General features: G+C 39.2%; 1 protein-coding gene across 1 annotated transcript in view; it reads left to right on the forward strand.

The window, feature by feature from the left end:
• The first annotated feature begins 12365 nt into the window (after nt 1–12365).
• PSPC1 (paraspeckle component 1) overlaps nt 12366–27002 on the forward strand; it is a 35654-nt gene continuing 21017 nt past the window's right edge. The window contains exons 1-4 of the mRNA XM_075198871.1: nt 12366–12864; nt 15303–15604; nt 24160–24255; nt 25413–25609. Of these exons, the coding sequence (XP_075054972.1) occupies nt 12481–12864; nt 15303–15604; nt 24160–24255; nt 25413–25609 (979 nt within the window). The 5' untranslated portion in view covers nt 12366–12480. The remainder of the gene's footprint in view (nt 12865–15302; nt 15605–24159; nt 24256–25412; nt 25610–27002) is intronic.

Below are 27002 nucleotides of genomic sequence, written 5' to 3' on the forward strand. Positions count from 1 at the left end.
AGAATATGTTGTGGAAAAGATTATGAACTCTCAGATCCACACTGCAATATTTTATGTAAAACCAAGAGGATTTTTTTCATTTTACAGTAAACAACCTATAGTATATAAAACGTGGGTTGATAGGACTGATTCAATAAATCCTCTTCTTTCGCATTAACCATATATTTGTATTTTCTTGAAAGACAGCTAGAAGAAATTTTATGAGTAAACCATTTATTATGTGCTACAATTTGCATTGTTCAGTGAAAATGTATTTTTTATTTTGTCCACAAGGAGGCAGCTTCAGCATATTTAAATAAATAATACCATAAATGAATTGTATATTAGTGTGTTTTTAAGGAATAAATTCTGCTTATTACGTATAATGGGTCTGATCGAGAGTTGCACATAAGTGCATTTGCACAACGTAAGGATGCAAAATTGTCACCATGCACAACTTCTTTCCATATTTCGAGTTGCACGTATCTTGTACTTGTAGGCCCTTGCAATTTGAGAGGTTAATCAGGGGTCGTGACGTGTAAGTGCAATGCATGCGGACACATGTTAAACATGCCTCTTTGACGTGTGTTATTTTGAGTTTGCACAGATCTTGAAATACGTCAGTTGTGAGCTGTAAGTGTTGGAACTGACAATGATGATTATTGTGTCTTTGCACTGGATGCATCAATATGCTAAATTTAAGGTTGCAACTCAAAATACAAACATGGCAATGCAAGTGTACTGATGCATCTTTGCTAACAGACAAATAGATTTGCATCCAACTGTAAATAAGGCCCTTTGTATTTAAAGTCATTATCTATGACTAGATTTCCTGGGGTATCCTTCATACAGGGTGTAGCAGGTGCTCCGGGCGCCAGCAGCAAGACGGATTGGCTGATGGCCACCTGTATTTTTGTTTGTGCTGTAATAGAGTGCCGGGGAAACGTAACCACGTCATTTCAACGCTGGGGGCAACATAGGGACCAGTCCACATTCCTGTGCACTACAGTACCCGTGTTGTCTACTCTATTCCCAATCTTCTGCACTTCCACCTGCCTCTCTCATTGTTTACCTATCTCCCCCATGTGTGCCTCTATCCTGTGTGTGTTTCTCCTCTGTGAGTGTGCCTGTGCTTTCTTTTCCCCTCTTTGTGTGTCTGTCTCTAATTTTACATGTGCATTTCTAACTACTCACCCGCCTCTCCTTGCTTCATTTGTGTTTGTGTGTCTCTGTCTCTATATTGTGGGTGTTGACCCTTCACCTCTATTATTATACCTATCCCCCAACCGTCTTCTCATACTTGAGTACTTTTGAATTCCCCTCTTCAAGAAATTCCAGAGGGGACTTCAAAGGGGAAGTTCAAGGAAGCGTGACATCACCCGCCTATGGCAAAATTGAGCAATAGCGTCATTACACTTTGGGGCGGGGACAAAATTATGCAATTTGTGATCCAGGAGCAATGTCTGCTCACCAGCGGGCCCAGGAGAACTACTCAAAATTTGGGAGTCTACCAGACAATCAGGGAGAGTAGGCAAGAATGCTGTTTCTACCATTTGCCACTTTTTCCCTGTGCACATCACAACAGACTTTTCCTCTTGCCCTGCACCTTAGCCCGGCTCCCCCTTCTTCTTACAATTCTGCCCTCTTCATCCATTACCTTCCTAACACTTTAATTAGGATTTATACATTCCATTTAGTATACATACCTGCAAAGTAAATTCCATATTGTTGGGGCAAAATCGGACAAGATAATAAACCCCTAGAACCTTTTAAGTGAGGTCTGCACCTATAGCAGGAATGCAATATGTTCCAAAGTATTCGTACAATAGATTAATTAGTAATACAGATTGAGGTTGAGGCTGGCAGAGTTCAGGGCAAAATCCAGTAAACAGGTCAAAGTCAGAGCAAGAAGAGGTCAATAGAACATCAAAACAAAACACATAGAGGTCAAGGGCAGGAGAAAACAGCAGAATCCAAGGCACAGTCCAGGTCACAAAAAGCAAATAAAAATAATTAATCACAGCCCACTAGCTCAGTATAAACTATCACCAGCACAGGTGAACCACCAATGAGAGGAGACATAGCTTATGCACAAACATGAGGATACATGCAATAGGAAGAGACCTACGAGGCAGCTCCTGCCGCCTAGCAACCGGCTAGATGAAGGCAGCAGCACAGAAAGACGCTGGTTGCCGTTGCTCGGGTTTTAACATTTAGGTTTACTAAAACTTCTACTTTGGAAAAGAGGAGGTGTTGTCCGTAACAATCTATCATTTTCTGGAATGTACTAAATAAATGCTACAGCTTGACAGAGTTAGTAGGAAAAACTAAAGTCGCATTACCCACAATCTAATAATATAATGAAGTGATATATACACCAGAGAGAATAGTGTCTTGTCAGTTATTAATAAATGTAAAAGTCACACTTTCAATATAAAATGCAAATACAAACACAAGTACAACATATAAATTTTATACAAAAAAACTTTTGTTTTCAAATGTGAATCTACTGTTCTGTAACAGTTAAATTCGAAATGTCTGTTTAGTAATGCCAATAGACGTCTGTGCCGTTATATAACTACTATCAGCTTGAGGGGTCAATACGCAATCAGCCAATCAGAAGTGGCTGGATAGACAAATATGCTGATGAGTATCAGCTGCACTATCGCTACACCTGCCCTCCAGCAGCCGCAAGAGATACACCGCCTAAAAGTAACATGTCTAACTGCGTTGTAATTAAGTGAACAGACCCTTATTGTACCCGGTCTATGCCACCTCACACGATAGACAGTACATAGTTAATTTTTAACTTTTGTATGGAGAAACTACCTCTTCTGGACACACAGGAGTTAAATAAATCCCAACATGTTATTTTCGCAATCTTTTTTAATGACAATAAATATAACCAGATATTTTACACTGTGTGATGCTGCTCATTGAGCCTCATTTAAAGATAGCCGCAAAGTAAAGAAAGGAGCCAATTTGTACCATGTTGCACTGCAGGGGAGGCAAATTTTAAATGTGCAGACCGGTTTACAGTTGGGAAGAGGCAGGTCCTTCCTCAACTGTAAGGGGGAATTCAATTAGTCAAGAGTTATTATTATTATTAATAATTTTTATTTATAAGGCGCCACTAGTTATCCGTAGCGCCGTACAGGGACATACAGAAACACGATACAGGGTGAGACAGCACGGTACAGTTAACAAAAAGCACAGTAACTCAGAAGCTCAAAGTACAGCTAGATAAAAGGTGAGAGCCCCCAGCGGTGAAGCTAGAGGGGCAGAAGGGCAGGAGGACCTCACGGAGGAGACAAGGAGCTGGAGAGCAGAGTTAAGGTGGTGGAGAACAGGAGGAGAGGAGGCCCTGCTCAAAGGAGCGTACAATCTAAGATTAGATCCCCTAAGAGTTGTCGCAAAGTATCTCCAGAACAGATTGCGGAGACTCAATGCCTCAAATCTCAGCTAATTTTCCCTTGTTTCCCATAAAGATGTGAGGGAAAATGTGCAGAAATTTCTGCTCTATATTGGCTAACAATGTGCGCAACAAGACATCGAGGCCATTTCCAGCGGCACCTTTGGAGTAACTGAATAAATTGAACTAAATTAAGTCAAGAGGAAAGTGCTGGATCTAATGGTGCACAATGTTTATATATTGAATATATTTCAATAAAGTGATTAAAAAATGCTGTGTATGATGATTTATCTATTAATTATATAGAGAAAGCCTAGAGAAAGCGTACCAGCGAAATGCGCATTGGCGTTAGTTCTGTGTTTGACAATAACTATTGGAATTTAATATGATTTAGCTTAGAGGAATACCTTTTAGATAGCTATCTAATCTATTATAGTCCAACTCCGAGTTAGATTCTGGAAGGTAGCTAGCAATTCACTCCCCCATCACTGCAACTAATTTATTTGGCTGGATTTTACAACCAGCAAGCAGATTCAAATAATCGAAACTGAATACTTGATACCAGAAATAATAATTTTTAGATATATCGTATTAAAGTAATTCTATCGTTTTCAAATAAGCATTGCCCAAGCAATTGTATTGTTTCTAACGCACAAAGTGATTTATTTTAGCAGATGTAAATAGTTTAACAGTTCAATACATTATTATATTAAGATACAGTACAGTACAGCCAATACCAAAAGATACATACATACCACTGCGCTTTGCATGAGCTTCGCTGCGCTTCCACGGGTTCCAGTGAACAATATATCTGCTTAGAATACTGTGGTCAGAACATGACTGAGGCTGGTGGGGGTGCAGCTATGATTATATATACACATTTAGTGTTACAGAGAACAATGCAAATGACGTGGCTTGCTTCCATAGGTCCAGACCTCGGGCGGGTAATCAGGTTATAGACTAGTTCAGACTAAGGAATCCAAAGGTGGGGGTCGTCTCTCCAGGGGATGTGCTCCAGTTATAATGAGTTCATTAGCATTTCACATTCTGATATCGATCTGGCTATTTATTCCCTAACATCAATAACTAGAGTACGCAATATGCGATCTCTTCGGCGATGGAACCGAACAGCTGCTGATGAATAGGGGATTAGTATGATATCAGACATGTCACATTTCCTATAACCTGAACCTTAAATAACACTAAATCATAATCATAATATAAAAACTAATAATAAACCAAATACTGCTCATAAATCACTTTGGAATGTAATCTATAAATATATATGTGAAACTAAATATTATAGTGCGTGTGCGTGCGCATTTTACCGTGTGATTGCACCATGCCACGCGTTACGTGGCGTACGGATCGCAATCGCACGGCAAAACAATATTAACCAATATACTTTCGTTCATCCAATTATACGACTTCGACAGTCCACCCTTTGATAGTATAACAAACTATCACCTTAAAGATGTTATATGCAGGATCTCAGTACCACGTTTCATTGCTATGTAATGCAAGTCCCCCTTGGTGTATGACCATGCTGTTTGTAGCTCTAAACAAGTTATCATAAGAGAGAGTCTTAATCCTCAAAACGATTTCTTCTTTTACTATTGACCGTACACTTCTGGAGCTTGGAGATCACCTTTTGTATGCCCTTCAAGGGTGCAATAAAACACGTAATACATTATTTGGAAAGGTACAAAGTACAATAGAACATGTATCAGTTATACAGAATACTCTACTACAGTTCTTCAAGTTTAACAGGTTAATTTGTTCAACGCATGTCTTTAAGCTCAGAAAACATTTAAACACTTCATGTTCATCAATAGCATCATCCTATGTCTATCAATAAATGCCATATACAATCTCCTTCAGCTTGCGTTAATATACACATTTCTAATAATGTCATCAGTTCTTTTCATCAACACTTGTGGGCGGGCTATTGTCTGTTTGTTCTTCCCAGTCTCCCAATACTCAGGTTTAATATTGGGAGACTCCAGACTAAGGAACCTAGGTGTTGTACTTTTCCCCTAGTGACCTCTCACCCATAATTCGGGTACCTCAAGAATATTTAGTGTAAAGAGAACTAGTCCTACTTGATATAATCACTGAGGCACGTGAGGGCACGCCCAGCACTTTGTTTGGTCCACAACCTTACCCTCCCAAGAATGATAATCATTCTCAAGGATGCTCAAGTCCGAATATTACTGGACTGGCATCGCTGGGTGTACCTCTTTTTTTTAACTATGGGGTCAACGTACTTACGGACGTAATGCTACTCAGACAATAGCCCCTCGCACTTTCTCCAAGGTTTCCAAATTTTCCTTTACCCCTGAATTGAATAGAGTAATTGGCTGGACCGATTATGCTACTAACTTCTCCTTCATCCCCAATGCCTCATTATCATTACCTGAACCAGTCTCTGTCACCTGCCAATAATTAAAAGTATTGACAGTCCTGAGAAGAGAATGAAAAGAGAGAAACACAAAAACAGGAAAAACTACAACTTCATGATGGACAGCTGTCTTAGCCTTTGGCTCAGGTGCTACTAACTGCATTTGAGGCCTTCCAGAACAGATTCATGAGTGCCCTTGGACCCTTCTCTGAGTGTTGGCTCTTCTGCAGTGGGTGGAATGGGTACCAGTGTCTCTGCTACTTTTGGTGCTGGTAGCTTACACCTGGTACCTGTCTGTCAAATTACCTGAGCCTAAGAACTTACTGTTCCACAACTTACTCTCCCAGTCCAACATCCTGACAGTTAGTGTAACTTTTCAGGAAACAGTGTTTTGAACGTTCTCGGTTGCTGTCTCACTATTTACCTTCCCTCTCAAGGTCTAAACTAGCCTCTCAGTTACAAATTCATCCCAGAGGGGTCAAGAACATTTCAAAAGCCAACAGCTTAAGAGTCTGCCCAGGAGTGATCTTTTAGTAGCGGGGAAGGACTAGCGGCCGAAGCTATCAGTCACTTCAATCAAGTTCCAACTCTTATTCTATTCAATTCGTTCTACCGAGTACCGTTACTTTATGTTCACATGGGTTTGTGGCTAATCGAAAGCATGTAATTTGTTACCACTACTCATACGTTATACATTTATTATCAATAACATGAATACCCCTATCACCTATTATAACTCTAGGGCTATCACCTTGGATAATAAAAGCTTTGAGTATGACATAGTAAAACATTATTAGACACATTTCAATACACCTTTACATAGACATATTTTATCGGTACACCAGTGTCTACCTGAGGATCCTGCATGGTGGTAATTGGATGACGTGGATTTGTTTTATCTGCAGAAATTCTTCAGGCAACCCAAATCTTCATATATTAACTAATATGTGTATGTGTGCATGTTTGTGTGTGTGTGTTCACATTTTAAAATACAACGAAAAACAAAACAAAATATAAATTTGTTAGCTGTCACATAAAACCCTGCTGTCTATTTGACAGCTATGTTCGCCCTGGTGTGACAGCCATGTATGGTCGTGTGTGTAAGTGTGGACTTTACTAGCAGCTACTTCAGTTGGTAACTGTGTCACTGTATAAAGTCCTCTATGTAGTGTCCTACTCATGTGCTGGTATTGCTATAAAAAGATTTTTCAATCAACTCAACATCGCCCCCTAGACTATAAAAATGCTGAAGATCAATGTATATCAATCGATTTTCCCACTGCCAACTCACTTGCCATTCTCAGTACCTCACATTCAGCTACTTGACTAAGTGAGAAAGACAAAGGGGTCTATTTCTATAACACTTTCTTCAAATATAACAGTACCAGTACATGTCTGTCTAACAGTGAAAAATATAAAACACGAAAATTCTACATTTTCTAGGGTTTCACATTATGTCGTATCTTGTGGTAAAAATCCTACTCCAATGTTCTACACAGAGATGCATATCTGTATACCTATCCTCTAGCAATCTCCTGTCTCCACCCTTTGTGCATCCATATAAAGGCACATTTTTGTACAGGAGGCACGAACCACAAAAACAAAAAACAAAACAGATATGCAATCTATAAAACATGAATCGTATTTCCCCAACAGAACCTTTCTGCTTAAAATCAGCAGTTTCTATACACATGAAAACAAAACCCCTGACTGTTTCTGTAACTCATGTCAATCTAGTGTGTGTATCTCTGAATTTGTCTTATGTAAAAAAAAAAAAAAAATGTCTTAGCCCCATTGATGAGATTGTGTGTTTTTATCTCTACCAGAGCAGAGAGAGAGAGAGAGAGACTAGCATAGATGTAAAAAAAAATTAGAAATAAGAAAGCAATGAATAGGAATACAAAGCTTTGAATACAAGAGGTTGAAAACAAACATACATGCAGAGAGGGAGATTTTTCAGGAAAAATGACAGCTGGATTGGACTCTATGTGGAAATGGCTGAATTCATTCCACTAATCCCCTTAGCTATTTGCTAAACTATGACCCCTCCCCATACTTGACTAGGGGGTCTTAAATCAACCGTGCAATCCAGTGTCGTCCGTCATTTGTTCATTAAGAACTCGGTATCACATTATCTACATACATTTTCAACGGACTTTCCTAACTTATGATAGAGAAATGAAAAATTTTCTTTTATTGACTCATATTTTCTCTGAAATACATAAAACGATATTTTGGAGCAAAGTATGTACATACTTCATTTTTGGATAATGATTTTCAGCCAAACAAATTATCATGAGTCACTGCAGCCTAAAACAAAGAGTGTTCCAATGATCCCTTGTTAATTAGTCTTTCAAGAGTGATTTTTCTATTTCTCTATCCCACCCCTCTAAACACTAAGGGCATGAGTCATTAAGGAGAGTAAAGCATAAAAAAGGAGTAACATTTGCACCTGGGCAAAACCATGTTGTATTGTAGGGGGAGGTAAATTTAAAATGTGAGGCAGATTTATAGTTTGGGTAGGGCATGTCCTAGATCATCTTTATATTTCAATGTAATAATAAAGCTAGCAAGTATTTGTGTGCTAGATGAAAAAACAGCCAGTATTTAACTTATGTGCAAAATAATAAACTGATTTGCACCCCTTGCATTGTAACATGGTTTGTCCCAGAGAACATTTACTCCTTTGCTTGCCTTAATGACTCAGGCCCTAAGTCTATACCCTTATCTGTGAGAAGAAAAAAAAAACAAGATAGCTATCTTTAAACAACAAACGAAACAAACATTCTCATTCTTTACCATTGGCCAGTGATTAGGAAAGCAAGCATGTGACAACATAAAACAAACAAGCAACATCAACAAAGTATACCTTTTAAATCAGTTTTTTTTTTCACTAACCTTGCACATTAATACTTAACACAGATTATTATTTGCCTTGCCTGGTCCTAATCTCCTAGCTTTTGCTCTAATATTTTCTTTACAATCTTTCCTCAAATGTCCCTTCTCAAGACAGTTAAAACACTTCAAAGATTTCTGTTTCTTTCGTCCCTTATAGTGGTTTTTATAATTCTGAGGTTGTGAATGTAATTTTTCTAACGCCTGGATACCCAACATCATTAACCTATCATTCTGTGCTTTTTCCTTTTTACATCTATTTTTATCATGTTCTATGGCATGTTCTTTAATGGCATTTACCGTGAGACCTCTCCAATTAGGAAAAGAGGTTTGTATCCAAGTCCTTAGATCCTCCCGGAGACTGTCCATTAATACTGCAACAGCTACCTCCCTGTAATGTGGATTTACCCCTTATATCTGATCTTCCTGTGTACTTAATCATTGCCGCTAGAGCCCTAGAAAAATAATCATTTGTAATCTCATTACCTTTTTGTTTGATGGTGAATATTTTGCCCCATTCCATTGTCACTGGAAAATATATGGCCAACTCTGTGATTATACATCCAACATTTTTCTTTCTTGTCCCTAGATTCTAGTTAGCATTCCTTCAGACTATGCAACAACGGACATTCGGTTTCGCAACACAAAGTGAACCACAGGTCTTAAACACATTGCGTTCTTTCCCGTATGAGACGCGTCCGTCAATCCACCCTTTGTTGAGGAACCGAAAATCGTAAGCGTTGCATACCTGCCGATAACGTACCTTCCAACTCAGAGCCCCCAAATTATTAAAGTAATTCTATCGTTTTCAAATAAGCATTGCCCAAGCGATTGTATTGTTTCTAACGCACAAAGTGATTTATGTTAGCAGATGTAAATAGTTTAACAGTTCAATACATTATTATATTAAGATACAGTACAGCCAATACCAAAAGATACATACATACAGCTGCGCTTTGCATGAGCTTCGCTGCGCTTCCACAGGTTCCAGTAGACAGTATATCTGCTTAGAATACTGTGGTCAGAACATGACTGAGGCTGGTGGGGGTGCAGCTATGATTATATATACACATTCAGTGTTACAGAGAACAATGCAAATGACGTGGCTTGCTTCCATAGGTCCAGACCTCGAGCGGGTCCAGGGTAATCAGGTCATAGGCCAGTTCAGACTAAGGAATCCAAAGGTGGCGGTCGTCTCTCCAGGGGATGTGCTCCAGTTATAATGAGTTCATTAGCATTTCACATTCTGATATCGATCTGGCTATTTATTCCCTAACATCAATAACTAGAGTATGCAATATGCGATCTCTTCGGCGATGGAACCGGACAGCTGCTGATGAATAGGGGATTAGTATGATATCAGACATGTCACATTTCCTATAACCTGAACCTTAAATAACACTAAATCATAATCATAATATATAAACTAATAATAAACCAAATACCGTCTGCTCATAAATCACTTTGGAATGTAATCTATAAATATATATGTGAAACTGTGGTGCCCCAAAATCTGAGTACCCTGGGGTGTATCTATATGTTTTTAATTTGTTAATTTAATTTGTTAATTGTTAAAAGTGTTTATAAAGATTTAAAAAAAAATAAAATGTTTCTTGAGGGAGAAGTGACAGTTGGGAGTGGTTGGTGGTTGCCAGGAGTGACAGGAAGGAGGAGTGTGTGGCATAGCAACAAGTCCACTAACTTTGGTAATAACTGTGAACTCCCAGAAGGCAGTGGGAAGAGGAAAGTTCTAGACTTCTGAAGGAGAGAGATCCCTGTTTCTGCATAGACTGAGAGAGAAAAATAGGAACAGAATGAAAATCGGACAAAGTGATATATAAACAGATTAAAAGTGAAGTAAGTGTAAGAAGAGAAGACGATAAGAAGTGAGCCAAAGAGAGGTGTGAGTAAAAAGGAAAGTACTGAAAACAAATAAGCAGTATAGAGATCTGTGACATCACACTAAACAGACTGAGCTATGTACTGAGAACAGTGTGAGAGGAGAGAAAATAGAGAGGTCTGTGAATACACACAAAAGAGACTGTGTAATACAAAAGATCATCAGTTTATTTGGCGTGAAAAAGTAATTTATGGGCCCCAACCACGTGCAGCACTTCTACTAAATTCCTGTGCACAGTTCAACCCAGGACTGAGTGTAAAATATGGTAACGTTACCAGGGATAATATTGGTGCACCAAATGTTTTAGATGATGTTAATGTTATGTGATTTACCTGAAAATTGATTTATTGTTATTATATGTTAAATGCTATTGTGCTCTATGTTGTTCAAATGAATATTTTGTCATTACCATTGAGTTGAAGGGGTCAGTGGCGCGGTGACTTACCAAAATTATCTTTACCGCATTATTAATAAACCAAAGTTATTTGACCAATCCTTGTCCCTCTTATGGAAGTATTTATCTCCTGACCACCGGATGTCCGAATAAAAAAGAACCTGACTCGTGTCTGGAGGACAAGGTAAGGGAAAGGAAGTCCCTTCAGTCTCGGCCACCACAAAACTAAATATTATAGTGCGTGTGTGTGCGCATTTTACCGTGCGATCGCACTATGCCACGCGTTACGTGGCGTACGGATCGCAATCGCACGGCAAAACAATATTAACCAATATACTTTCGTTCATCCAATTATACGACTTCGACAATCGAGATATCTTTCAAAGAGGGACAATATATATAGATTAAATAGAAATCAGTTATTGAAATTTTTTTTGTAAAAATATGACAATTTAAAATCAGAAATTTACATGGAAATAGCTATCTTGAATATTCATTGGAGTACTATATTACGTAACCTACCAGGTATTCCAGTTTAGAAAGTGGAGACATGAACTCATAAACACCACCTTATATATAATTAATAGATTAATCATCATGTACAGCATTTTTAATCACTTTATTGCACTTTTTCACTTTATAAATTGCTGCTTTTTTAATAGTATTTTATTTCACAATAAAAGTTATATTTTAATGTTGTGGTTTAATGTATAAAGGAAATATATTCTATATATAAACTATAGAGCTGGATCTAACGGTGCAGTTTATCTTTCCTCTTGACTTAATATACATTAACTGGATGGTAGCACCTCACAACTCAAAACATATGAGAAGCAAGGATCCTTATAGGGAAGCTAGATAATGGATACACAAAAGCTTCAATGAGTATATGTGGTTTTAGGAATTAACTAATGCAACAATAACCCCAACAAATTCCCCCCTAAATTGCAGTATAAAAATAAAGCTATCCTGTATTTGGATGCTACATGCCAAAACATCCAGTATTTCCCCTCCATGCAAAAAATAATAATTGCAAATCTTAATTGCAATATGGTTTGTCAAAGAGCAATTTAGCTCACTTTTATTTTGTCTTTGCTCCTTACTGTAAATGAGGTCTATAATGCTTAGGAGCACACGTCACACAACACCAGTCAATGCGGTAAAAGAACACTCATGGAAGAAGCAAGCACTGGTTTTAACCTTCATAGACCGAAGCCAAAATTGTGGTCCCCGTATGATGTGATTTACATGCGGGGAGAACTGAAAGCATTTAGTCTACGAACAGATGGCCGACGGCACAGACATTGGCCAACTAGCTGAAGACAGATTCAGAGGTGTGTTGGGTTCGGCCTCCAGCGAATAGCACCGTGTGAATGGGATCTGGGCTGCGTGACGTCATCAGCCGCTGGAAAATTTTCACGGCGCCATTTTGAAGCTGCGAGTGGCTCTGGTGGTTCTACCCTCTGGCACGGAATACAGACGTTGTCCCAACGGTAAGGATGGCCATGGCGAACAGGAACCTAAAGCAAGTGCGCATCGAGAAGAATAACAACGGGAGCAATAGCGGCGACATGGTGTCTCCCCCACAGCAGCAAATGGTGCCCGGGGGGAAGAACAACAAGCGCAGCCTGGACGTGTGCGAGGGGGATCCGTCTCTCATGCCACCCAAGATGGAAGAGGGGGAAGAGGAGCGCGGAGTCACCGTTGACATTAGGAGCTTACTGAAGCCCGGGGAGAAGAGCTACACGCAGCGCTGCCGCCTGTTCGTGGGGAACCTGCCCACCGACATCACGGAGGAGGATTTCAAGAAGCTGTTCGACAAGTACGGAGTGCCCAGCGAGGTGTTCATCAACCGGGACCGGGGGTTCGGCTTCATACGACTGGTAAGACACGGGGAGCAGCGGTGGGCAACAGCGTTTAAACCCGTTTTGCGTTTCTATTGGGAACGCGTGTCCCCGTGCGTTTGTGTCGCGTCAAACGGTCCATAGAACCCTATAGGTTTCCTGCAGGGGGTCACGGTTAACAAAGGCAGTGGTTGGGTCTTATACGTGTGTCTGACCTGGACATTATAAGGCTACTGCAGCTATTGCAGTGATTGAGGTGGACATCATCCTTGGCGGTTGTGTAAGCACCATCTTGATGTGAAAAACGGTGGCACCTGTAAAATAATAAGAAATGTTTCATTTTCTTCAGCAGCCCTATGGTTGACACCAGAGCCATAACTTAGAATTCTAGCGCCTGGGGCGAGAAAGGCAAATGCTGCCCCCCAAGCCCTCAATTTTAACCAAATAAGCCTAAAATATTCCTAAATTGCGCCCTCGGTGGTCGCCCCTCCCTAGTTACGGCTCTGGTTGACACTAAATTTGGATCGTGTTTTTAATAAGATCCTGTTATTTTCTGATTAATTGACTTCTACATTTTTCACATAGTATAAAATCATGGAGAACAATGATGAATGACAGTACACAAACAATGAAACATAAAGTGAGAGTCCAGGTTGTGGGAGCTTAGTATGCGAACACATGAAATAAGAGCTTTGCCAAACACCTTACAACAATTGTGTTGTTTGTCCTGTAATTCTTAACTAGCTTTTTCTTCTCCACTCGGTAGTTTATGTATGTACAGTTTACCTTTTTTTTTTTTTATTGCTAATGTGTTTGTGTTTTACCTGTCTACAACAAATTGAAGTTTACACTGCGATGTAGTATTGGGTGCACAGGACATCACATCATGGCACTATTGTACTGGTGGGTCCAGACATAGACCCAGTTTGTGGCAATTGGTTTATGATATATGTAATCAAACATTACTTTCTAAATTAATACCACTGACAGTAAGTACAATGCACAATAAACTTAAGCTTCCAGACTGTTGGAATATCTTGTGAACTAAGTGATTTTATGTAGTTTAAAATGTTGCTTGTACGTACATATATATCTATAATACAAATGTCTAGTGGCGTGTGTTAGTCTGTCTGCATGAGTATCATGCACGGGTTAACTTGTGTGTGTGTGTGTGTGTGTGTGTGTGTGTGTGTATGTATATATATATATATATATATATATATATATATATATATGTGTGTGTTTGTTAAATACATGAATGCCCTGTGAATCATGGACTCCACCTATCTCTAATTCAGTTTTCTTGAATGGGAGAGGGGTTACTTGCTCTTGGTAATTGGTGGAGTCCATGTTTCAATCGGCTCCTGTATAATCTATGATGGGCTATTGTCTGTAATACTGCTGTGCTGTTTGTCAGAGAATGAACTTGCAGGTTCTCACATGATACAGGGATTCTACAACAGCCACTGTTTGTAGCCTATGTGATCTCCCAGCTACACATGTCCTGCAAGTGTGTTAAGTATTTTAAAAAAGAATAAATAAAAATTGAGTGCATATCAGAAAATGTTGGTAGTAGGAAGGGGGCAGAAGCCTGGTGGGTGGAGCTTAAGTGATGCCCATATAAATATATAGTGGTTGAAGTGGCTGTATGGAAAATGTAATTCAATTTGATAGTTTTACAATCAAAGTAGTAAATGTGGCAGTATAAATTCCCACTTCGACCACTGTATGTGTGTGTAATATATATTTAGTAAGTGTGTGTATAGGCAAAAAAGATAAAAGGGGGTGTCCCGCAGAGTAATTAACTTTTATCACGGCTTCATATAGCACACTATTTAAAAAAAACCAAAATGTACCAGATAAGTATAAAGACAAAGTGTATTTCTCCACTATATGAACCGATGCGTGGACTTCTGTTAAAAAACGCGTCTGGCTTCAGTTCTGGTATTCGTCTCTGCACAGAGCACTTTATTGGATTGTAATATCCAGCCGGCATGTGAGGCTACTAGCTGTCTGTTTAGATCTGGGAGAGATAATCTTTATCTTCTATATTTATCTGGTTTGTTTTTTGAAGCTGGAATGAAATGAGTAAAGTACTCTATGGATCTGTTACTACTCCATCTGACCTGTTGAGCGCACTAAATAAACTTGTATCTAATGTGTGTCGGCCAATATATGACATGTTTGTATAATCCATGGTCGATCAGGACTACTGTTTACCGTAAAATATTCTTTGCTGATTGGCTGTGCATGCAGGCCTGGGCAAATTTATCCAAAATTAGGAGCCAGCTATTTTGTGATTTCACTCATGCAAAAAATGTTAGGCCGAAGTGATGCTCTGCAGTCTGTCATTAAAACGAATTAAGGCAATGGCCGACCAATTAGCGTTAGCAACTGTGAACGACTGACTGCATGTAAGTTTGCGAAGTTTGTGATTTTTTTCAAAGAGCATCAGGTGGATTTGTTTTATTTTCAAGGAATCAAGAACACTTGCTGAAATTGCAAAAGCCGAACTTGATGGTATGGTTATGAAAAACAGACCCCTTCGTATCCGTTTTGCTACCCACGGAGCAGCATTAGCTGTGAAAAATCTTTCTCCTGTGATCTCAAATGAGCATCTTGAAGAAGCATTCTCCATGTTTGGCCCAGTTGAGCGAGCTGTTGTCATTGTAGATGATCGTGGCAGAGCTACGGGCAGAGGGTTTGTTGAATTTGTTGCCAAACCTCCTGCACGAAAAGCTCTTGAGAGGTGTTCTGAAGGCGCGTTCATATTGACAACGTAAGTACTTTTATTTGATATCGTAGGTGCTAATGTTTGTTTGAATGTTTGTTATAAATCAGTAACTTTTCAGAAATACACCGTTAAAAAGCTATACCTCCGTCCACAATTCATTACACCTAAAACAAAAACAAATCCATTCGAAAATTGGGAAATGTTGTGGGAATGGGCTGTTTTAAAGGTATCCCACAATGGAGAACATTGGGGTATGTTTACTAAACTACGGGGTTGAGAGAGTGGAGATGTTGCCTATAGCAGCCAATCAGATTTTGTTATCATTTATTTAGTTAATTCTACAAAATGACATCTAGGATCTGATTTGTTGCTATAGGCAACATCTCCACTTTTTCAAACCTGCAGTTTATTAAATATACCCTTGTGTCTCCTATTGAAATTCCACTGTAACGTGGTGCAGAGAGTTGCTCTTTAGTAAAGTAACTTTTTTTGAAAAGTTTACTACAGAAGAAAAACATATACTGAGGGGGGTATTCAATTGTCAGCGAGTTATTTTTTTAGAGTGTGTTAAGTCATTTTAATGCTGTTTTTCATCATTTTCGAGCGAGTTAACTTTACCCGCAATTCAATTCCATTCTTAACGGTACGTTTGTTTTTAAGAAACGGTTCTCTCGCGCTCCACTAGAAGGTCTATTGAAAGTATAGGGTGTGCGAGAGGCAGCCACGTTAAAAGCAGAGGTATTTTATTTTTAGCACGCCCCAAAGAGGTGCGCAATAAAAGCACCTTGGCCTGTTTAATGCTCCGCATTAAAAAACAATTGAATTACCTTTAACACGGCGGGCTCTCAACCACCCTATACTTTCAATAGACCTTCCACTGGAGCGTGAGAGGACCGTTTCATGTTAAAAATGAAATTGATTCGCGGGTAAAGTTAACGCCCTTGAAAATGAAAAAAAAATACGCCTTAAAATGGATTAGCGCGGTGTTAAAAAATATCTCCAGTCAATTGAATTACCCCCAAAGAAAACTGACTTGGAATCCTTGTTTAAAATAATTTGGGATGTTTGATAAGATGGATAAAATAATGTATTTGTTTTAAACAGCAGATGGTTTTGCTTAATATAATTATGTACATACTGTATATTCACTCATTGTGTCTGTTCGACTTATATACTTAGTATAACATTTCATTCTTAACCTATTTGCATTCTATGTGCAGTGTGTGTGTGTATATATATATATATATATATATATTATAAATTTTGTCAGCCTCTGACGCACCATTATGTGCACGTAAGGGATTCTATATTGTTTCCGTTTTGTGCTCCATGTGTACATATTTGATGCCTGGCCATGAAACTCGACATGTATTTGTATATCTTGAAGGTCTACAGTCCAATAGTTCATTGACATACGTTGGTTCCATAACATTCAAAAGGCTTCTAATATTCTGAGGTGCTTGATGCAATTCTGACAATCTTTCAATTTAGCGCTATGCCTTTAGGGTATGACTTTATTTCTATGTAAGAGGCTAAATCAGCTATACATATGTGAAGATTTATGGAGTCTACACGGGAGATATTAACGAAAGAGCGACCGCCCGGGAAGCAACTTTTCACCGCCATTTTGTCGGAGAGCAAAGAGTAGAAATTTGTGCACACTTCGACTATGTAACGATATTTTTGTATATAGCGTGTTATATACAAAAATGTATTTAATTATGCAGGCAGACAAATGTAATACACACATTTAAACTTTATATTAATTTGTACAATCAAGTGACACATAATTAAGGAGGCAGACATAAGCAATACACATAACAAGCAAAGTTTTATTTATATAAGACTACACTGACAAAGGCTTATAATTAAACTGGAAGACATATGCTGTACTCATTAATGCAATAGACACCTGCTATTGCTTTACCGCTAGAAGCACCTAATTACAAAATGAGTAACGTGCGGACACCACACCACATAGGACTGGTACAGGCATCAGAAATGAACATACATGACCCCAAAAAAGTCGCAGTTCGAGGAAAATTATACACACTACATGATCGTTAGGTGGATTGGTCGTAAAATATTACAGTACGACAATCGGCACTTTGGCATGATCATCATGTCGCTATACACACCTGATTTACTACCGAGCGGTAGTATGTCAGCTGATTTGCCTGATTATTGGATGAAAACGCTTCGGCGTGTACCTGGCCTAAGTCTTGACTCCCCATTGTTCCTGTGATACACCAAATATTACTGTGTTATGTCGCTGTGTTGGAACAGGAAAGGTTGCAGGAGGATGGCTTTGTTATTGGTTTGTGGCAGCATGGAGAATAGGTCCCAAATAAACAATTCATAATATGCCTCACGGCGGTTTCTTGTTAAATTCTTCTACTTTTAAAAGGAGTTTTCAAGTGTTCTCTTCTCTTTCTGTGCAGAACCTCCCAAGGAAATTGGTTGTTATATAGCTATCTAGATCTGATCTATGATCATCTGAATCTCATAGCCCCGGCAGCTGAGTGGGGGGCAATTCCTTCGGTTTTCACAGTGATTAACAATGTTATTGCCTGTCTGGACTGTCCAATTATTTATATCAGGAAGGAAAGGATAAAAATGACCAAGCCTGGTGCCATTTGATTGTTACGTTCTGGGGTATTCCTTGTAAGGTTCATGCATCTATTACTGTCTTTCCAAAATAAAACCACAATTCTACTAAAGATATCATCAATTGTTTGAGCAACCGCATGGACAGGAAGATTGAAATCCTCTCATAGAAGCTTCATGTCACCATTGGTGCAGCACTGAATCGGCAATGGCAACATTGTCCAGGGCTCTACAAATCTGGGCTTTGATCTTGAATGAAACATTTCAGAAAAGCGACTAAAGAAATGATCTCTTGTAAACTGTTCAGGAAATATGGAGGGTGATTGGGTTCATTTGCAAGGCATAAATGGAGACTATTACATTATTATCCTCCAGAGCCATGGTATCTAATTTAGTAACCTGATTAGCTTTGTGGCTGACCTAATGGATGTCAAATACGACAAAAAAAACAAAACCGCTAATATCACTAACCTTTCAAAGGGACTATTTATTTGCATTGTTTTTGGGTAAACGCTAGACTCATGTCAATACATTCTGGAAGAAAGTTGGTATGGTTGCCAGAGGACAGGACCAACAGGAGAACATACTCTTGATGCTTTTTTTGGGGGGTGCCTACCTCCAATGTTTTCATCTGAAAGATCTGCCATGTTAAGGTCTGCGACTGTTGTTTATTCAGGAGATAATTGTCAGGGTTCTTGTTCATCAGGAAACACTGGTTTCTACTTGAGAATTTTCATTATAGAAAAACATGATGGGAGAGATCGTACAATTTTCGATTTATTAAACTTAAACAAATTTATAAGAACCAGGAAATTCAAGATGGGATCCTATTATCTATCCTGAATGCAGTAGACGTGGGTGATTTTCTAGCAGCAATTATCAACAGGTTCTTGATCTTCAACCAACATTTCCAGTTCATTATTGTCAGATTGTCAACAGCAATAAGGACATTCATGAAAGTCCTGGTTGTTGTAATTGCAAAATTAGGACCAGAAGGAATTCTGCTATTGCCTTTTTCTTGTTGATCTTTTAATAAAGGCAACATCCCAAGCAACAACACTGGTCATGTATGTTTTAGAACAGAATAGTTGAATTATCAACAAGGATAGAAGTCGCAACCATAGCAGAGCCTGAAATATCTAGGGGTTTGCACGTGCAGAAACTCCATTTTTACAGCTTTGTAACAGTTATGTGGAAGATCTGCATCAAGTTATTCCATTATCAAAAGTAGGATGAGATCTGCAATAATAGTTGAAGGTGGCACACTGTAGGAAAATCATTTGTAGATTGCAAATGGATCATCATTATGACAGATGCCAGCTAGATTAGATGACGCACACACTGACATTCCAAGAGTTGAAGGAAGAATACATAGCTAGACTGCCATCAAATGTTCGGGAAATGTGAGAGTATTCGGGGGAATAGTTGCAGGATGTCAGATCAGGGGATAAATGTATCAAAGTCCGTTTTTCATCTTGCGGGAGATCGGCGTCTCTGCAGCTAAAATTTAAAGGGGCGATGGCTTGTAAAGGCAAGTTTTAGCTGCAGATACGCCAATCTCCCGCAAAATGAAAAAAAAACAGACTTTGATACATTTACCCCCAGAAGTCATTCAGACAGTAGTATATCTGGCTGGATCACTTATAAGTAAATTATTGTATAAATGTATTTCAATTAGTGGCTTAGTGCACCGATGTATATAAATGTACTGATTTTTGTATTAGAAATTTATTTTTCTGATGCAGTAGACATATATTGTAAGAAAGGAAGAAATGACATCCCATGCTAATTAGGCCTTTTCTTTTGTGAGTGACCAAGACATCTTTTCACCTGAATGCACAGGAGGGGGTCGTTAGGCTTTCATCCTGTGTCTTAGAGAGATAGGAAACCTAACAGCAAGTTTATTTAAGAAATTACAAATTGATGTACATTTTAAGTATAAAATGCATTTAAATCCAAGTTTAGAGAACATATTACATGTTTAAATGTACTATTGTGGTGCCAGGTAGGAAAGTGGGCTGGTTTACACCCTGCCAACGTGTGTGTCGGAAACTGAGCTCTCTTTGATCACGTAATGTTTTATACCATCTGTACTTCTGGATGATCACTAGTACCTCCAACTAGTTTGTAATGGCCCTTGTTAGGACCCCTTGAGCAAATAAACATCACTGCTTGAAGATTCTGATGTCTGTTGCCTGCTGTATCCTGTGACCAACAGATAAGAGCTTACACTCTAATCTGTTCCCTGGCTGTCCTGTGTTGAACAGCGTCTGTGCCCGCTACTCAGCAGTCCTGATCCATAGTAAGCGGTCAGGCGGTATCAGCCAACCCACAGCAAAGGGGCGCTGTAGCAGCTACCTCAGAAGTAAGCGGTTCTAGGTGAAGCAAAAGAGCGCCTAGTAGTGTGGCAGCGGGTTTCTCGGACAACTATTACGCAGGTGGCATTCGCAGTCGGTGAGTGTCGGGTGACCCGAGTAGGAGTGGTCAGAAACCGTCTGTTACTGACGATGAGAAAGCAACCCAGATAAACTATGCAGGAAGAACATCCCTTCATCCTTCTTACCCCAACAGACCGGGTGGTGAAGTAAACCCATCTGGTCATGGTTTACATCAACTATCAAGGAAGTACCAGGAGCCAAGCTATAAGTAGAGCATTCAGACCATTGTGGCAACATATAATGTTTTTTTTTTCTTTTTTCATTGGTGGGGTTATGATCAAGAGTCAACTTGTATCAACACAACAGATGAAATGGACAACATAACAAACAGAATATCATTGAGTGAAGAAAGATGTGGCAAAATTTTACATCTGGCAAGTCAAGTACAGACTCCTTAGCATATGACGTTGGGGAAAGGGCTATGACTTAATTAGATTGATTTTCCTTACAAACCGTTATTCCTCTGCTGAGCCACTCTGTCAGTCTTTACATTGGCTGCCTGTATTTCAACGAATCCAATATAAAATTCTTCTACTAACATACAAGGCCATCAACAAAATTGCACCGACATACATTTCCTCACTTGTTTCGAAATATCTCCCTACTCGACACCTCCGTTCTGCACATGATCTACGTCTCTCCTCCACTCTCATCACATCCTCCCATTCTCGGTTACAGGATTTTTTCCGGGCTGCACCCACTTTGTGGAATTCCCTCCCACGCACAGTAAGACTTTCCTGTAGTCTTCAAACCTTCAAGTGTTCACTGAAAACCCACCTCTTTAGACAAGGTTATGATATTCCTCAACCATCATCTTAATTTCCCTAGATTACCCTATTACCATCCTCTACACTGCTAACGCAAGACAACAACCCTCTGACCAACATTGCCACACACACAGCACACAATACTTTTACCTTTGCAGTCTAGCTGGTCCATTGTGCAATATGATGTAGCACATGCCCTTGTGTTTCTAACCCCCATTGTCCCATAGATTGTAAGCTTTCGAGCAGGGTTCTCTTACCTCTCTGTCTGTATGTATTACCCAGTATTGTCTTATCAATGTTTGTTCCCAATTGTAAAGCGCTACGGAATTTGCTGGCGCTATATAAATAAATGATGACTATTATAGAGGTTTTCCTCAGCATTAGGAGTAATCCCATGGGCAGGTTGCCATATGAGAGTTCTCAAACTAGAGCTCTTTAATAAATGCGATCAGAAAAAGTTCTCATTGAACCAAACCTTAAAACTGTCAGACACCACCCAAAAAAATCTCTCAACTGGTGGAGAAGCCCAGAGTTGTTGACAAGGGGAATGTCGCTTTCAGAGCCAGAGTGGTTAATACTCAGAACAGACTAGGACGACAGGATGGGGAGCAGGTGCGTGGTCACAGAAATAAAAGATTGCACATAAGTCTTTTGGAATCAAGCTATTTGGAAAGCAGTCAAATATTTCCAGTCTCAATTGTAGGAAAACTATCTAAGCATGCTCAGATGACAAAGTCCAGGTGGCCTTTATAAATTGTCAAGGAGGAACCAGAAGCAGAGCAGTGATAGCAGAGAGAACCAGAATTTTACTGTGGCAGAAAAGAATGTAAAGGCGCTATCAGCGTTGCATGTATCAGACAAGCAGAGCATACTAGTCCCTTATCTCTGTCGCACACAAATACATCCAGAGGAGTAGTCTAAATCTCGAAGTATTCCAAATACTACTAAACAAGTTTGGGCCTCCACAAAATAGACGACATGGCAACAAACCACAATGCCAAAATACCCAGATTTCTGTCTCGACACAGCGTTCCTAGAACAGAAGGAATAAGATACTCTATCATTGTCATGGATGTTTCAACTGCGATACATAATCCCTTTCATTCCATGTGTCCTGAGGAAAATCAAAAATGAAAAAGCAAAAGTAATAGCTTTTCCATTTTGGCCAAGGTTCTTTTGAAATGCTCAGAGAAAGACCATGCATGGATTCTACCTTTTGGTTGCATTTTGAAAATCAAGGTCCAGTTTTACATAAAAATGTAAAACCTATAGTTATGATAGATTGAGCTGGAGTTGCTTAGAGATAAAGGAGTTTCTGAATCTGTGATCGGTACACTCCTGCAACCTAGGGAAAATAATTGGTTATGTATTGCAGAATATGTTGTGTATCTAAAGTTAATTCACCTTCTGTGACAACTATTTGTTTTTTAAATTTATTTTCTTTAGGGAAAATATGCCCCATTTTTTTGTAGAGTTTCTTATTATTCGTAAAATATCTGGGTATACTTGATTCTGTATGTTTTTCTCAGAATCAATCAATTGGGAGAGGTTACCATTTTTCTGAGTTAAATATGTGAACTTAGAGTTTTTGAAGATAGTACATTAGTAATGTTTTACGAAGTAAACCTGACCTAATATTTAACTCATCTGTATTTTGCAAACTAAAAACCTTTTGTTATTTAGCTTGCGTGTGTAGCCATGGTGAAGGATCCTATCAGTGTTCAGGCTAGCAATTGTCTACGTGGGGCTTTAAGTCAACCTTGTAATTATTACGTGAAGGCACTTGCTTTCCCCTAGTATTAGTGTATTAAGACCTTCCTTGGGTTAAAGATGTTTAAATCTGACCACAGATTGTCATTAAACCTGAACTACTGGATCTATGGCCAAACTGATCTGATCTGGTCTATCAGCATGTGGACTGAACAATAGAATTACATGGGACCAAATTGGTACAGTCAGTCAATGGTGTTACACTGATTGTGGCCTTTAACATCTGAGCATGTGCCAATTTCAAAGTTGTGCAGTTTATACAGGCCCCCAGATAACCCCATTTACCTAAAGCTAAACTAACAGGAAGTAACAGTTGATGAAGTTTAAAAAAGACACCAGTCCATCAAGTTCAATCTATTTTAGATCTCCTGCGATCCCTCACTTATATTTCAAATTGATCCAGATTAAGCAACTGCCAATCTGTTAATGCAGTTTTATTTTTTTCTCCCTGTATCCACTACTCGTTGAATACACTTTTCCGCTAAATATTTGTGTAACCCACTCTTCCACATATCTATTGAATCTGCCATCATAACCTTCCCTGGCAGTGAATTCCATATCTTGACTGCCCTTACTGTAAAGTACAGTATGTGCTTTCCCTAGGAACTTTGTATTGTTGAAGAAAATTAGTTTTCTGGCGTCATGTTAGTGAGGTTATTACAAATTTATATTTTAATTGCAATGCAAAAACCCTTTTAAATGTTAATTTACAGCTCTGTTTTTGCAACAGACAATATTGCAAAATATTTATAACACACACTATAATGTACCTGTGGTGCAAATGTCCATGTTTAAATTGCAAAATAAAGTGAGTACTCTATTTTATCAGCCATATTGGACCTGTTTTTATATTGTCTTTTTCTTCAACAGAAAAGTTTCACTAGCATGTGATTTTAATTGTAATATGCCAGTGTTTTTGTATTTATATTTTTTTGTAGTCTGGGTTACTTTTTAGAGTTACTATTGTAACAGATGGTTTTCGTTTGCTTTGTGTCATTGTAACTTCAACTTTTATCAGGACCCCTTTACCAGTTATTGTGGAACCGATGGAACAATTTGACGATGAAGATGGTTTGCCAGAAAAATTTATGCAGAAAACTCAGCAGTATTTAAAGTAAGTTGAATTTATGTTTGTCAATTCCAATCCAACTAATTTATATAAACAGCATAGAAAGTTGACCCTTTTCCCACTGCTACTGGCAGCCTGCTTCCAATGCTAATCTCAGATTTCAGCACAGTGCCCAGGTCCTGTTTAATTCAGGTACTGTGCACCCGATTGCTATACCATTGAATGTGAATTGTTTCCTCTTTGTGGTTGCCTTGTAAACCTACACCGACCTGGGATGGCCATGTCAGAAGAGGGCAGAGTCCACCCAGCTCAATAGCACTGTGAAGATTATTCTTATATGTTGCTCTTTTTGTCCACTCAGCCTAGCTGGTCCGTCTGAGTCAGCCTTTTGCGCTACCTGAGGGTCTCCAGTACATTGTGTGAGTTTAAATCATTTAGGAAAACTAACTGGAAAAATATAAATGTACCTTTTATTTATAAAAAGAATATATACTTAGTTACAAAGCACACATGAATGCAACACAGTTAGCAAAAAGGCTAATCTTTTACTCTATTGATGTCAGGGACCAGGCTCAGTATCCTTCTGCTTTTAGCAAATCCACAAAGAAACCAAAGGGTCCCCATAGACTAGACTTTGATATACAGACAGGTATGATCCTGAACTAGTCCAACAGGAATTGTAACCTTTAGTCAGCCTGTCTGAAACAGAATGTAGGATGAGGACCAGGCTGCTAGGCGCTCCCTCTTTTAAACCCGGTCTAGTTCTTGCGGTTATGGGGGCTTGTCCCAGATATCCATTCCGTGCTGGATTGTTTACATTCATAGTGGATAGCTGCCACTAAGCCTTCCCCTAGTTAACAGATTTCAGCAGGCTCTGTTCATAAAGGAACTCGATGAAGACTGACTGTAGCAGAGCAGTGGGCACATCTGGTCATCTTTGGTATAGTTGTATGGGGACCTATGTCTACGGCTGGGCCCAGCCCCGCATCCTCTTATGTACATTTGTGTCAAAACCTGATGACATTTGCTTTGTATATATTATATTAAAATAAAATAATATATAATAAAATATATTATATTCTAATATGTAGCCTAAATTTATAGATGTGGGTTCTACTTGCAATATAGGCCATTAAGGTCTTTAGACCCTACAAAAGTAGGCTAGGCCTTTACAACATTGCTTATCAGACATGTGCTTTCAGGGAAAGGGAGGAGCCTCCACGGTTTGCTCAGCCGGGAACATTTGAATTTGAATATTCCTCAAGATGGAAAGCACTGTATGAGATGGAGAAACAACAGAGAGAGCAAGTTGACAGAAACATTAGAGAAGCTAAGGAGAAATTGGAGGCGGAGATGGAAGCTGCACGACATGAGCATCAGCTCATGCTCATGAGGCAAGGTGAGAACTTGCAATAGCATCTCTTTACAATTTGTAATAGTTGGGAGGGTGTGCTTAAATGTGACATATTGGGTAATTTGTTGCAGTCAATGATGAAACTGAGAGAACAAGTTCTTTACATACCTAGCCTGCCTTAATGTACTTTAGGTGGGTGGCAGTGTCTGGATTATAGCACCTATGCAGACCTGGCAGGAAGTCTTCATAGAGAATCCTAGTATCCTTGTCTGCTAACAGCCTTTTAGTCTATAAGGGATGATGTTATGGGGCAATTTTTGTTACATGGTGGATATGCATGTTTTCCCAGCACCCACATATGTTGGAGGTATAGTGTTGTGCGATCGCCTGCTGGTCAGGATGATGAGAAGAACACACACACACACACACACACACACGAAATGCTGTGTGTACACACACTATTATATGCCTTTCAATTATTGTCCATAAAATACATCATTGATGTCACTGGTTGCTATTGCGTTCATTTTCTGTTATCTTGAATATCGGTTTTGCCAATTACATTGTATCAGTATGTAATATTTGTGACCGGATCACTTATAAATAACTTATTTGTGGCTAGATCATGTAGAAATAATTTATTGTAGAAATGTATTTCAATCAGAGGTGCAGGCACCAATGTATAATTTGAAATGTGTTTTGTATAGAAGTGTCAATGGGTTGGTAACTTTGCTAGAGAAAGTCTGTCTGCTGATAGCAGGAAATGCTAAGTAAGTCTTTTTATGTGAAGTGACAAACACCTGTTTAGCCTGTATACCTAGCAGGGGGCTGCTGTCTGGCGTGGCTGCATTTCATCAAATAATGCAAACATCAAGTTTTAGCACATATCAGAGTAGTGTAAATATTAGCTTTGCATTGCATGTAAATCCATGTTTGGGAAACATATATTGTATCCTGATACTAAAAATAACTCGGACCTCAGGGGGCTGGCTTACCCTGTGAGGATGTGTCCAAACTATAAAAAGAGAGACCTTGTACACTGAAATGTATCATTCTTGTTCCATCTGACCTGATCACTGGTACCTTTAATCAGTTTGACTGCAAATAAACTTGCTTCAAAGACCTCCTCGAAAACGTCTTCCATGCTGAAACTCCTGTGACCTACAGATTAGACTCAAAATCTAATTAGTTTCCATCTGTCTGAGGTTTGGACCCAGCTTCTCAGCACCACTGCTCTGCTTGCTACCCAGCAGCTCTGGCCACTGTGATAGGCCAGAGGGCATCCATCCACAGCAACCCTGATCAATAGTAAGCAGTCAGGGGTACCAGCCCAGGTGTACCAACGAGGGTGTACCCTAACAGTGACAGTTACCCCGAAGGAACTTTGTATCGGATGCCGGTAAGGAGTTCAGTTGTCGCAGTATTTGTAAGCCCCTCC

This window comes from Mixophyes fleayi, chromosome 2 (genome assembly GCF_038048845.1).
Source record: "Mixophyes fleayi isolate aMixFle1 chromosome 2, aMixFle1.hap1, whole genome shotgun sequence".
NCBI classification, from domain to species: Eukaryota; Metazoa; Chordata; class Amphibia; order Anura; family Limnodynastidae; genus Mixophyes; species Mixophyes fleayi.